This window comes from Diabrotica undecimpunctata, chromosome 6 (genome assembly GCF_040954645.1).
Source record: "Diabrotica undecimpunctata isolate CICGRU chromosome 6, icDiaUnde3, whole genome shotgun sequence".
Classification (NCBI taxonomy): domain Eukaryota; kingdom Metazoa; phylum Arthropoda; class Insecta; order Coleoptera; family Chrysomelidae; genus Diabrotica; species Diabrotica undecimpunctata.
The window spans coordinates 110952279-110966632 of record NC_092808.1 but is presented as its reverse complement, the minus strand read 5'-3'; the positions used below and the strand labels follow the sequence as shown (position 1 = coordinate 110966632).

Below are 14354 nucleotides of genomic sequence, written 5' to 3'. Positions count from 1 at the left end.
ACTTTTTTGGTAGAATGAACCGTTCTCTCAGAAACATCGCTTGAAGCGACCGTCGATTTTGAATGTCAGTCACGTGCGCGAAATCAATGTTCAAAATTTTGTATCAGCTCGACGGTAAAAATTCGATATCTTTTGATCCAAGTGTCCTATCGACAAAAATCAAGATGCGTTTTAAAGGTAAAGAGTGCAGCTTTTGTATGCAGTTTTTTGTATTTTGCCGCGAATAAACTCAGTTTTTATAAAGGTGTTAAATAAATAAACGTGGCTTGATTTTTGCCATTTTTTATGATTTTCATGAGATCCATACAATCTATCTCTTTTATTGACTAGCCAATAAAGTTTCGATTACTAGAGCCTATCCTTCAAAACCTATAGCATGCAATTTTAGTTTTGAGTTTTCGCAACAAATGTGAGGCATTTGAAATATGCTTAAAAATTGCTGGATTGAAACTTTCACATAACAAACAATCTAAAACGTTTAAAACGTTTTCTTCAATTAAACTGGCTCATTTAAAAAAAAATCAAAGTTCTGCTATAAACTACACCTAAAACCATCTTCTTGGAGGCATTTCCGTGACGTGCGATCGTTTGGAATGTAAAGCATTAAATTATGCGTTTTTTATTCATATTTCAAATGCCTTATCTTTGTTGCTACAACTCAAAATTGAAATTTCATGTCATATGTTTTACAGATTGATCTCTAAAAATAAAAATTTTACTACGACTGGTCAATGAAAGTGATCAATTTTATTGATCTCGCGAGAATCCTAAAAAGTGACAAAAATCGCGCCACGTTTATGTATTAACACCTTTATAAAAACTGAGTTTATTCGCTGCAAAATACAAAAACTGCATACGAAATCTGCACTCTTTACCTTTAAAACTCAACTATGATAGATTGTTGTTGATAGGATACTTGGATCAAAAGATATCAAATTTTTACCGTGAAGCTGATACAAATTTTATTGAACATTGATTTCGCGCATGTGACTGACGTTCAAAATCGACGGTAGCCGCAAGCGATGTTTCTGAGAGAACGGTTCATTCTACACAAAAACATAAAAATTTTCGTTTAAAATTATCTAAGCTACATTTTTAGGGGGAAGCCCGGAGGTAAAAGTGCTAAACTTTTTTGGATCTTTTTTGGAGTCCTAAAATTAATATTCTCGGCAAAATTCAGCTTATTCGTATGATTTTTAGGGGTCAAATCTCTGACGACTGGACTATACATATATTTATTTATTTATTTATTTACGGAATGTCCCCATTTTACAAAATTTAACAAAAATAATATATGCTAACCATAATACAAGTACATACTAAAACTAAGTATTAAATAATGATGAAATAATTATTGTTAAACAAATGATTAAATTAAGTAAATTAATCAAATGATTAAATTAAATAAATTAAATTAAATTTCCTGAAGATATAATAAAATTAAATGATCTTAATAAAATAAAATGAAGTGATCTTATTAAAATGAAATGAAAACTTGAAAAGTTAAATGTCACTCATCTTTGATTCCTAACATACTCATTCAAACAGTGCTTAAATCTTACAGAATTTATATCCACCAGATCATGAGATTGGCCAAAGTCATTTCCCAGGATCTGAATCCTGTTAATAGGAGAGAATTTGCCATAGTTAGTGTAATAGTGTTTTATAGAAAACAAAGGCATGTCTCTAAGAATTCTAGTGTTACATCTAAAGTTGATAGGACTTAATAAATCAGAACAGTCAATCAAGTAGTTTGTGGAGAAAAACTAGATCACATTTAGTTCTGTAGTCTTCTAAGGAACTGATATTTAGCCTTGACCTTAGTTTTACCGAAGACATGTTCCTTAAGTTTAATCTATAAGCACAAATCCGATAAAACTTATTATGAATTTTTTCAAGAGTGTGAATATGGTTAAAATAGTATGGTGACCATAGTGAGATATTTTGTCTCCTATGCTGTTCAACCTCTATGTGGAGAATGTTTTTGCAGAGGCACTTGAAGGCACTGATTGTGGTATAAAGGTCAACGGGTACCCGATAAATAACATTCGTTACGCTGACGACACCGCAATAATCACAGATAACGAACATGATATGCAGTTGATACTAAATAAAATAAACACCACAGGAAAAACATATGGCCTGAAGATAAATGCTGGAAAAACAAAATGCATGACAATAAGAAAGGGCGCATTTTTCAGAGTACAACTGCACGTAGATAATGCTCCAATCGAGCAAGTGAAAACATTCAAATACTTGGGAATGATGGTGAATGACCAATGGGATCCTCAACAAGAAATAAAATGCCGTACCGAACAAGCAAGACAAGCGTTTCTTTAATTTAAACCGCTACTTTGTAACCGCAATCTTTCCTTCAATCTCCGCTACAGAATGGTTAAGTGCTATGTATGGTCCATATTGTTATACGGCATGGAGACATGGACGTTGAAAATATCTTCCATTAACAAGTTGGAAGCCTTCGAAATGTGGACCTTGCGAAGAATATTCCGCATACCATGGACAGATAGGGTGAGAAACAAGGAAGTCCTAAGAAGAGCAAATACTGAGAGAGAATTGCTCAGCTTGATCAAGGCACGAAAGATTGGATACCTGGGCCACATCCTGAGAGGGGAAAAATACGCAATCCTTCAACTAATTATCCAAGGAAAGATTGAGGGCAAGAGAGGAGTAGGTCGCAAACAAATGTCGTGGCTGCGAAATATAAAGAACTGGACAGGCGTAACTAACACTGGCGAACTTTTGCATGCCGCAAAAGACAGACGTCTGACCTTAAGATAATTCGCCAACGCACTATAGGTGCACGGCACCATAAGAAGAAGAAGACCATACTATAGAAGCATAAGACAGGTTGCTACGGATGAAAGTAAGATATAAAATTTTATATGTGGCTACTGAAACATCTCGAGAGTTTCTTGTGATAAAACCTAGATTTCGGTAAGCTTTATTTGACAAATTGTTGATGTGGGGGATAAATTACAAGGAACTGTCAAATAACACTCCCAAATCTTTTATTTCAGTCACTCTTGATAGAAGGCTTGTATTAATGTGATAGTCAAACACAACATTATTTTTAGATTTGCTAAAGGATATAACAAAACACTTATCTTTATTTAACCGGAGACCATTGTAAAGAGACCAATTAAACAGGGAAGTAAGGTCTTCCTGGATCCTTAGACAATCAGATAGATTTGAAACTTTAAAATATAACTTAAGGTCATTAGCACTTAGCAAAAACTGACAAACCTTTATTAACATTAACATTAACATTAACAAACCATCTTAATTTAAAGATGAGTAAAGAATGGATTACTGTGTCAAAGGCCTTCGAGAAATCAGTATAGATGGAGTCCACTTGGTACCCATCCTCGAAAGCCCTGATAATGTAATCATGATACAAAACAAGGTTTGTAGATGTAGATTTACCCTGCCTAAATCCATGTTGCTCATTAATCAAGAGATTCCTACAATGCCAAGTAAGATATTTGTTTAGAATTAGTTCAAAAAGTTTAGGGATGGCAGATAACATAACAACAGGCCTATAATTTTTTATATTGACTTTGTCACCGTTTTTAAATACAGGAGTTATATAACTGTCACGCCACTTACTAGGGAAGGTGTGTTGTCTCAAAGATAAATTAAATAATACATGTAAAGGTTTGGATAGACTGTATACACATATTTTTAAGAAATATGTAGGAATATTATCAGAGCCATAACTCAGTTTATCCTTTAGACCATTTATAGACTCAAAGACTTCAGAAAGTGAAAATTGGATAAATGGAAATGGAATGGAAAATTGGATAAATGTAAATGGAATGGAAAATTGGATAAATGGAATGTCAACAGAATTTTTTACTTTAAAATTGAAGTTACTTAAATTAACTTTGTCTGAGCGATAGAGACTAGAGAAATGGCTTGCAAACAAGTTTCCTATTTCCTCACTTGATTCAGCTAACAAGTCATTAAAATGCATGACATTTGGAATTCCGTGCCTTTTATTCAAAGAGTTTATATGGTTCCAAAATTGTTTTGAGTCTGAGTGAATAGATTCCTCAATGTTGGAGATATAAAATCTGTAGCATTGATCTGTTAATGTTTTGCATTGTGTTCTAAGATCTGAAAATAAGGTATAATCAGCTGCTAACTGAGTATGTTTGAATCTAGCATGAGCAGTTTTTTTGAAATAACAAGTTTTTTTAAATCTGAAGAAAACCAACGAGAAAATTTTGAAGGTTTATATGTTTTTTTCGGAACAAAGAGTGATATTGCTTCAGAAACAACTTCATAAAAATTATTTACTGAGTTATTAATATTTGAATCATCAAAAACAATATTCCAGTCAACTGAAGAAAAATAATTATTTAGACCTACAAAATTTGCATTACGATAGTCAAAATATGTAATATTATAATCTAATTGTTTAACATTACCATTAAAAGATCACAAGTAATTGCCACATGATGAAAGTTATTGGGAATCAAAGTGTCCACTGCCTCATACACTGACAGTTTCTGATAGTCTTCAATACTGTGGAAAATGAGATCCAAAAATACTCCACGTTGATTCGGTATAATATTTGATTGCCTCAGGTTCAGGTAAGAGAAGCATTCCCATATCAGCTTTGCTGGATAGTTTTGTGGGCAGTCAACGAGCAAGCCCTCTTCATTTGACTAAGCCCAAGAAACTAGTGGTAAATTGTAGTCACCAAATAAATACACAGGCAAATCTGGACTATTGTTTTTAATAGTTTCAACTGTCGAGCAATGACTAAGGTAAATATCTTCTGATGAGTTTGGAGGAATGTACACTCCACCCAAGATAACTGATATACATAATCATCAAATCTAAAACTGTTGTTCTTCTGCTAATTTTGTTACAGTATTTATTTTGTTAATTATCCTTTTGGTAGTTAATTTTAGAATATCTTTTAGAAGTTTTATGCTTCCATAATTGAAACGATTCTGCTTATGTCTTTTCTTAAACATTGGCACTATTATACTTAGTCCACATTATTCCATTCATTTGGGATTTAGTTATATTTAAGGACCTTTAGCAATTTGTTGTGTATTTTATCTAATTCCTGTGATTTTCTGTTTTTAATTTCTGTTTCTTTTTTACTAATCCGATTAAAAATATTAAGAAATAATAAGTAATCAGACTGAATTCTGTTTAGAAAGATTTTTTCATATTTTCTAGCAACAAGACAAGAATAATTTTCTTGGACATAAACACAAAATTTGAAAATTTTATAAAAACCACAATTTTTATAATAGTTAACTATTTAAATATAAACAATTAAATGTATTCGAAATATTTCATATGCACTATGTAACATGAAAAATAGTGCATCGGCTGCTGCACCAGGATGATAATAATTTTATAGATGGTGGAAAAGGTAGAATATTTCATATGTTTTAAACTACTTGAACTTGTTTGGAAAATATCATAAATAAGTGTCAGGGCAAAATATTAATCCAAATTCATTTTTAAAATTTTTAAATAAAACACTCTGTGTGTCATAACAACAGCAATATTTTATCTAGTGATTTGCGTTAAATTATCATATTTTGACATCAAACTTGTGCGGTTAAAACATTTACAAATATTATTCAAATATCGTATTTATTATACCCATTTACGTAGAAAACTTTGCCATTTCCCCCCGATATCCTAATTTATTATGAGATATTAGAGGTCTTCACATGTTTGCCAGAAATATCTAATGAAAGGTTTTTCCGGAAAGCCCGGAATTAAATTTAAATTAAAAAAACTAAACCCTTTTACCCTAATATAAGGTTTCTCAGCTGGTCTTATGAAGCAGACCAGCTGAGATATATATATATATATATATATATATATATATATATATATATATATATATATATATATATATATATGTATATATATATATATATATATATATATATGTATATATATATATATATATGTATATATATATATATATATATATATATATATATATATATATATATATATATATATATATATTAACGTAACTATGGAAAAGTTTTAAAATTTTGAATTTATGCGTACTATTTAGTTCGAATCTTTTATTTTTATGTTATGCAAGACCTTGTAGGTTGATTTAAATTGAAATAACTTGGTAAATACACATTAAAACTATGTAAATAATTAAATTTACTATTTATGTTAACATAAATATGCTAAATATTATTAACCATTCATTATTTGTCACGTCTTTCTGATTTACACAGTATTGTTCCTGATTACGTACAATTTTTAAACTATTTTGTGCTAATATTCGCTTAACCAGTGGCGCACTCAGGGGGTTTTAGGGGTTAACCCCCCAGGCATATAAAGTAAAAATTATATAAAGAATAGTTCACGATAAGTATATAAAATTTAATAGTTAAATTGCCACTTTAAATATGTAGAATACAATAATTATTGTATAAATTAATTATTATTATTGTGTTCTTTTATATTTTTACAAAGAACGCTTAAATTAAAAGATTTGGCAACATTACCAGCCGAATAATTATACAGCAGCAAAGAAGTGACACGTGCCTTTGTGTATCTGATGAAAAACTTCGGGAAATCACCTAATCACCTTTAACTCGTACATGTTAATGTTGAACATTCCTTAGTGCTGCTTTATTTTTTTATTTTCATTTCAAATATTATTTGTCCGCAGTTCATAGAACAATGCGCATATCTTTACATCTTGTTAACATTTCATTATTTGTAAATTGCGTCAATACCTAAAGGAAATATAAACATTTTTTGTGACTAATGGTATGTTAAATATTATAATACATCGTTAAGACCATCTTATTTAAATATCACTTTATAGAGTCTACAAAATTGTTAGTATCCCCGTATTTCAATAATTTCCTCGAATCTGTCTCGAAATATCTTACTAATTATACAATATGTCATTATAATAATAATAATATTGTATGGTAATTTTGCCAGGGAGATCCTTTCGGATTGGTCCGGCGCCAATTGCGTATTTAACTATATCTCAGGTAACTATTGTCGATGCACACTAGCCACTTAGGCCCAAAATACGGTTAGCCGAGAATTGAACTCGAGCGCTCAGTACTGTGCGAATTAATGAAATCATAGTCTGTTTTAATAAAAAAACAGTTTATTTAGAAAAAAATTATATTTTGACAAAACTATAAAGATAAACTTACATCATTTAGTAGGAAATAAGTCCCCCTTTGGCTGCAATTACTGCTTTTACCCGTTTTGGCATAGATTCTACGAGCTTCTGACAGTTCCCAGATATCCTTTCATCTCGAAACCAAACCTGAATGACCGCTTCTATCATTTTTATTTTTGTAGTACAGTCTATTTTGCGCAGTGTAGCTTTGCAAATGGCCCTTAAATTTTTAATGGGATTAGGTCTGGCAAATTACCGGGCCAATCTAAATTAATTATTTTTCAAAAACTCGCATCATTTGCTTTGACTTGTGACAGGGAGCAGAGTCCTGTTGAAGAATTGTTCCTCCTTGGGGCTGATATTTTTGGAGTTCTGTGTCCAAGCGCTGTTCCAACATGGATTTGTATTTTTGGCTGTTCATCATGCCTTCGATTGATACCAAAGATCCAACCCCCATGTATGAAAAACATCCCCAAAACATTTTTTTGACTGGATGTTTTACAGTTTGATCAATATGAGATGGTGTTAGGTTGACTTCCTGACGATTTTTGACCGCTGTCCCTGAACTATAAAGTAAGTTTCATCTGTAAAAAGGACTTTTCTCCAGTCGTCTACTGTCCAATAAGAGTATTTTTGACCCACAATAGCCTTTGTTTCTTCATTCGTTTACTTAGAAGTTTTTTTTCTGTGGTCGCATTGTCTGTCTACCATTCTCCAAAAGTACCTATCTTCCGAACAGTTCCGAACAATGACAGCTAATTTCCCAAGATGAAAAGAAAGTCACTTTGCGGTAGTCATCGTAATTTATAAGTGCATCATCTGTTGACAAAAACCAAAAAGGTTTCTTTAGTTTAAGAGTTTCCTTGGGTCGAGACGTCGAAATATTATTTATTTTATTGTTTTTTCAAATTTTAGAAGTAAAAAAGACAAGTTGTTTAAATTTTCGAAAATTTTTGTTAAAATTTGACTAATTTGATGTTAATTATAATAACCAAAATGGACAATACCTCGAAATTACGACCTAGTAATTTATCTATAAAAGAAGTGTGCAAAATCTGAGAAGGATTGATCAAGTAGTTTTTGAGATACAGTGAACACTGACTTGAAAAAATTTTTTCCGAGAAAAACGCCGTAAAAAGCATATGTTTTATACTCACACGGAATCGTCTATTCCAGGCCCATATGGCGACGTAGTTCCTGTTAAAATATCTAGACGATCTTTTCGTTTCTGCCTTCTACAAACTCCTGTTCCTTTTTTTTTTGTTGTTGCATCTGCAGCCTTTTTATCTGCTCTAGTAATTCGATTCTTCGAAACTTTATATAACTTTATAATTCGAACTTTACACTGTACTTATTTCATTTTCTATGTGAGTGCTCACACACCTCACTTTCTCATCTCTCTCACTCACCACACTCACTCACCACACTCACTCACCTCACTCACACTCACCGCTGTGTGAATAAAGGTGAAACAACAATATTCACTTTGAGTGGTCTAGCTACCTTTGTCTGTCCTACGCCATAATATATCTTTCTGTCAATTTTTCATCATCTTCGATTAATGCAGAATCATTTCTTTCTATTGTTTTTTTCTAAAAATTGAAGATAAATTATATTGTAATTAGTGAAAATGCTTTCAGTGTACTTTAGGAATATTGATTGTTACTTCTTAAAGAAATCATCAAAAACTGTTTTATTTCCAACTTCACCAAATACTTTTCTTGTTAAATTTATTTGTATGGTACTGCATTAGAACGTAATCTGTTTTTGCTTCCCGAAAATATTTTTTATCAAAATAATCACTTCTATATGAACACATTTTGCAACACGATCTGCCAATGGCATCTAACCATTTCCCTCTTGTGAAGGAAATCTATATCAAAACATAAAAATAATAATTTATGTTTTCACATTCGAGAAAATTTCTACCAGAAAATAGTTATACCGTCAATTTTATTCAAAAAGTTTAGAATTTTATTGGCAATATTAAAAGATTATAAAAAAATCTTTAGTTAAAAAAATACTTAAAAGTTGCTACTTTTGTCTCTTGAGATAAAATTTTTTGGAAAATAATACACGTTTTTGTCATTTTACAGTTAGTTTATTTTGCAATTAATTTTTACATTATAAAAAATAATTATATAATTATTAATTTTTACATTATAATAAATAGAATAATAAGAAGAGGAATACATCAAGCGGCCAAAAAAGCATTAGGTACAAGGTAAACAAACTCAGCAAGACAAATAATTGGTGGAATGATGAACTACAGGAAATTAAAGAACAAAAGCAAAAATGAATGACAGGGAATGACAGGGAAAATTGGAGAAAACGGTTGAGTGAAGGAAGACAGTGAAAACTGTGGAAATCCTTAGTAGTAGTAAGCAAAAATTATACCATAGATGGCTGGGAACAAAGGATCAAGAACACAAAAGAGAATATAGAGAAATGGTAAATAAATTTAAATCCACGATAATAGAGTCAAAAAATTAAAGCTGGGAGAGAAAATGTCAGGAATTAGATACGTACATTGGCGGCAGCAAATCAAGAGAATCCTGAAGGTTTATAAAAAACATCAGATCCAACAAAACAGAACAAATAGCCATACACTCCAAAGAGCCCGAAAAATGGGAAAAACACTATAAAACACTGTTGGTAGAAGAAAGACCGGAATACAAAAACATAGAACAACATGAAGTCAGAGAGCCACCAACAATTAACATCGAAGAAACTAAAAAAGCTGTATCATTGTTGAAAAATGGACGTGCTCCGAGTCCAGAGGGGATATATGCAGTTAATAAAAAAATGGAACCAACAAACTATTCGAGATACTAACAGAAGTTTTCAATAGGTACTTGCACGGAGAACCAGTGCCACAAAGTTGGAAACAAGGATGGATTACATCTATCCATAAAAAAGGAAATAAGGAAGATTGCAATAACTATCGGGGTATAACTGTTACGAGCACGCTTAGCAGATTATATGGGAGAATTATAAAAGAACGCATATGCGAAGAATACCGTCCTTTTGAATCAGAAGAACAAAACGGATTCAGAGCAGGACGATCCACAATAGATAGTATTTTCTGCTTATCCCAAATACTCGAGAAAAGAACACTGAGATCTCAAGAAGTGCATTTACTTTTAGTAGATTTAACAAAAGCATATGACACCGTGCCTGTTGCGAAATTGTGAGAAATATTGGAGAAAACCAAAGTTGTTGTTTATCTCCCATACTATTCAATATAGTATGGGAGAGACTAGTCGATCAACTAGTCGATCGGATAGCCAAGCGGGCTGGGCGGCTGGCTTCTCCTTCGCTTCACTGCGAGAGATGTCAGTTCAATCCCCAGCTCGGTGTACAGAAAACAAAAAGGCTAACGCAGCAGTTTAAAATTCTAAATGAATCTGCGGCTTAGTCTAGAATATGCTGGTATCTGATCGGCCTATGGTGGAGCAGTACGGCAAGAGATAAGGACTTGCGGCTTGGTGATACTCCTCCATAGATCCCTACCGGAAGGGCGTGTGCCGCCTAAATACCGGGTATATATATACTATTCAATATATGTATATATATATATATATATATATATATATATATATATATATATATCGACGAAGCACTCAGGCACTGGAAAAAGAAGTGTAAAGGGATGGGGCTGTGTATTGGGGATGAAAAGTTATACACGTTGCACTATGCATATGACCAGGTAGTCATTGCCCAAGACAAGGAAGACCTGGAGTATATGGCTCGAAAACTAATGGAAGAGTACAAAAATGGGGCCTCGAAGGAAATTTACAAAAAACGCAATATCTTTGCATAGGAGCAGAAAATACTGTAGATGACTTCGACTTAGAAGACGGGAAAATTAAGAAATACGATCAATGTATATATTTGGGAGTAAAACTAACAAAGACAGGAAGAACTGATGAAGCCATAAAAGACAGAATAACCAAAGGGAAACGAGTTATAGGTGCATTGAATTCAGTACTATGGCAGAAAAATATAAGACCGGAAACGAAAAAAAGAATATATAATACCATATTGAAACCAGTAATCGTCTATGGCTCAGAAGTATGGCAGTTATCACAAAAACTTAAAGGTAACCTATTGTCAGTTGAAATGGATTTTTGGAGGAGAGCAGCGGGAAAGTATAGATTAGAACATATGAGAAATGAGGACATAAGGAATCAAATGAATGTACAAAGATCAATTATAGAAGACATCGAAAAACAACAATTAACATGGTACGGGCATGTTAGACGTATGGGGGAAGAAAGACTACCAAAAAAATATTAGAATGGATATTCTAATGGACCAGAGAAAAGAAAAGGAGGACGACCACCAACAACATGGATGCAAGGAATTTCAAAAGCATTGTCAGCAAGAAATCTATCTGAACAAAACTGGCAGAATAGACAGTCCTGGCGAACGGGAACCCAAAGGCGGATTACGCTATGAACGGGATATATATATATATATATATATATATATATATATATATATATATATATATATATATATATATATATATATATATAATAAATGTAAAATTCCCAAAATATAAACGCATATGCGTCTATATTCTTTGGTAATACACCTGCGCTGCTAAAAAGAGATAGATAGACCACCGATGGAGTGCTCCGCGTTTCACTATTTTGCTCACGATTTCTAGTATATTCTTATTATGTCAATGGTCTGACCCCCCGTTGTATTTTAATGGGTTAAGGTTGTTCCAGGAGTTTGGCCCATTATTGCCTTTTCACATATATTGGAGATTAGGTCTATATAAATATTCAGTTCTTTCGCTCTATAAGGTGTCCAACGCTAGTTTGCTCTTTCCATTAACCACTTTCTAGTGGTTTATAATATTTTATATATATTTAACCGATTGTAATCTGATTGTAATTCATTTTTATATATTTTACTTGTTGCACCACCAAACATTTTACTTAACTTTATGGTTCTTATTTTGTATTTTGTAACCAGAATCTTTAAATTATAACCAAGCTTCATATATAACAACAGCGTTTGCGCTAATACTTTAAAGTTGAGATTAAGGAGATTAAGCCTGTCTGACGTTTCATGTCTCTGTTAATAAAAAAAAACAAAATTCCATTATTTCGTTGACCAGAGGTACTTCAAAGTTAGAAACATTGCATCGTTCATTAAAAAATACCCATGTTATGTTTTTTTTGATACAATTTGCATGCTATTGATCATTTTAAATTGTAGTCACTTTTGACTGTATATATGTTTTTTTTTTTAGAAAAACGACATTCTGGGAAGCTTTTTCTGGGGTTATGTTCTAACAGAATTACCCGGAGGCCGAATGGCTGAAATTGTAGGCGCTAAAAAAATTTTTGGAGGAGGAATGCTAATGGCAAGTTTGTTGACAGTTCTAACACCAGCAGCGTGTTATTGGAACTTTTATGCGATAGTGATTCTAAGAGCACTAGTGGGATTTGCACTAGGTGCCACATGGCCGTCCATGCCTCCAATGGCTGCAAAATGGATACCGCCACTAGAGAGATCTAAATTTATGGCTAATATGATGGCTAGCGCATTAGGAGCCGCGATAACATTACCGGTAAGCTAATCCAAATACTAATCGAATAGGCAAATCTAAGCTTATGACTTTGGTTTAAAGTACTTTGCATTTGTTACATTAATTTTAATATATTTTTATTTTAAATTTGTATCGTTTTCGCTGATTATAGTCACAAATAATTGTAATTGCCGTCATAATTTTCTGTGATAGTCGTTAATTCCATCATCTACATAAAATTAACTTAAAAATACAATGCTTTAAATTGTTCATTAGATAACAAATTCAAAACAACTATTGTCAATATAGCAACAACTTTATGCACTATAATGCGATTAGTTTTTTTAGATTTAGTTCTATTTTGCAGTTACTTAGGAAGTTAGTTGAGTTTCACACCACTTTCTTTTTGTTTGTAGATATATATATTAGTAATGTATTATGTCTTCTTCACTAGAAATTAAAAAATTAATTGAGAGAGAAGAGTATTAACATTCTTCTTGTTCGTCTATTTTCGTTAATTTAGGGTCTCTGTGGACCTTGGCGGGGAGACTGTGGTCTGCTTGGTAAACTTCACTTGTAGTTATTATAATAAAAGGTGTAACTGCACCTTCTTCCATATTGTCATTTGGAGCTTTGTATGACTCATCACTCTCTGCATAAACAACTTCTTCGCAATTTTCATCGACACTACTTAACTTTGACTGTTTTTTGAACGTATTCTTCGAAGGTTTTTGTCTTAGTTTTTGATAACTGTAGGTGTTCTAAATAGGTTTTAGTTGTGATTACCTCAGCAACATCTATTCTTTTCCTTTTCCTTTGTTCTAGCTGCGGAGAAGGTTTCACTGTTGCTAGTAGAACGTTCTCCCAGGGTGCAATGGAAGTTGATGCAATGCAATTCTGGCTTTCTGTAGTAGAGCTGCAAGAGGTTGTATATGGGATCGGAGTTTGCTTACCCGTAGAACTTTGCTCGTCAATGATAGTGTCTGGAATATTTTCCTCTTCATAATATCGTTTTAACTTTTCAGGATTAAACTTTTCTTTACAAATGAAATCTCGATTTAGAAGAAAAATACCTGTTTATCCAAAGCCATTCACCAGAACAGGTTCTCGATTACTGCGCTAAGCTTTTCCCAAAAGGTTGGAAAATTCACATTTTGTTACTTGTTTTCCTAAAATTTTACGCTGTCAATCTGTTAACAAAGCATTCCGTGAAGACTTGAGCTCCTTGAACGGACACCTTTACGGACACATTCAAAGGCTACAATATTACAGAAATATGTGGCGGTATCCGCTTGAATAACGGTATGCAAGTTCTCCTGCAAATGATGTTTTACTTTTTGTTTCATATGTTCCTAATTTAGTTGCCTAGTATCATATTTTTTTGTTTAGATTGCGTCGTATCTTCTTCAACCTAAGTTTTATTTTAGCAATTGGGTTGTGATCTAACTTGATGTCGGCGCCTGGGTATGTTTTGACTAATGTTAGGAAGTTTATAAATGATAATGCAAATTTCATATATAATAAGTAATAAGCTTAGCATTTCCAATATCAAACAATAAAATAAACTCAGAATATTCTGTGCTATAATTGTTTTACTTCTAGATTACGTATCTTACAAAGAAGACGAATGTCTAT

General features: G+C 32.4%; 1 protein-coding gene across 1 annotated transcript in view; it reads left to right on the top strand.

The window, feature by feature from the left end:
• The window catches only part of LOC140443721 (sialin), a 130366-nt gene that overhangs the window by 101046 nt on the left and 14966 nt on the right, over positions 1-14354 (top strand). Inside the window, exon 4 of the mRNA XM_072535110.1 lies at positions 12441-12761. Within this exon, the coding sequence (XP_072391211.1) occupies positions 12441-12761 (321 nt within the window). The remainder of the gene's footprint in view (positions 1-12440; positions 12762-14354) is intronic.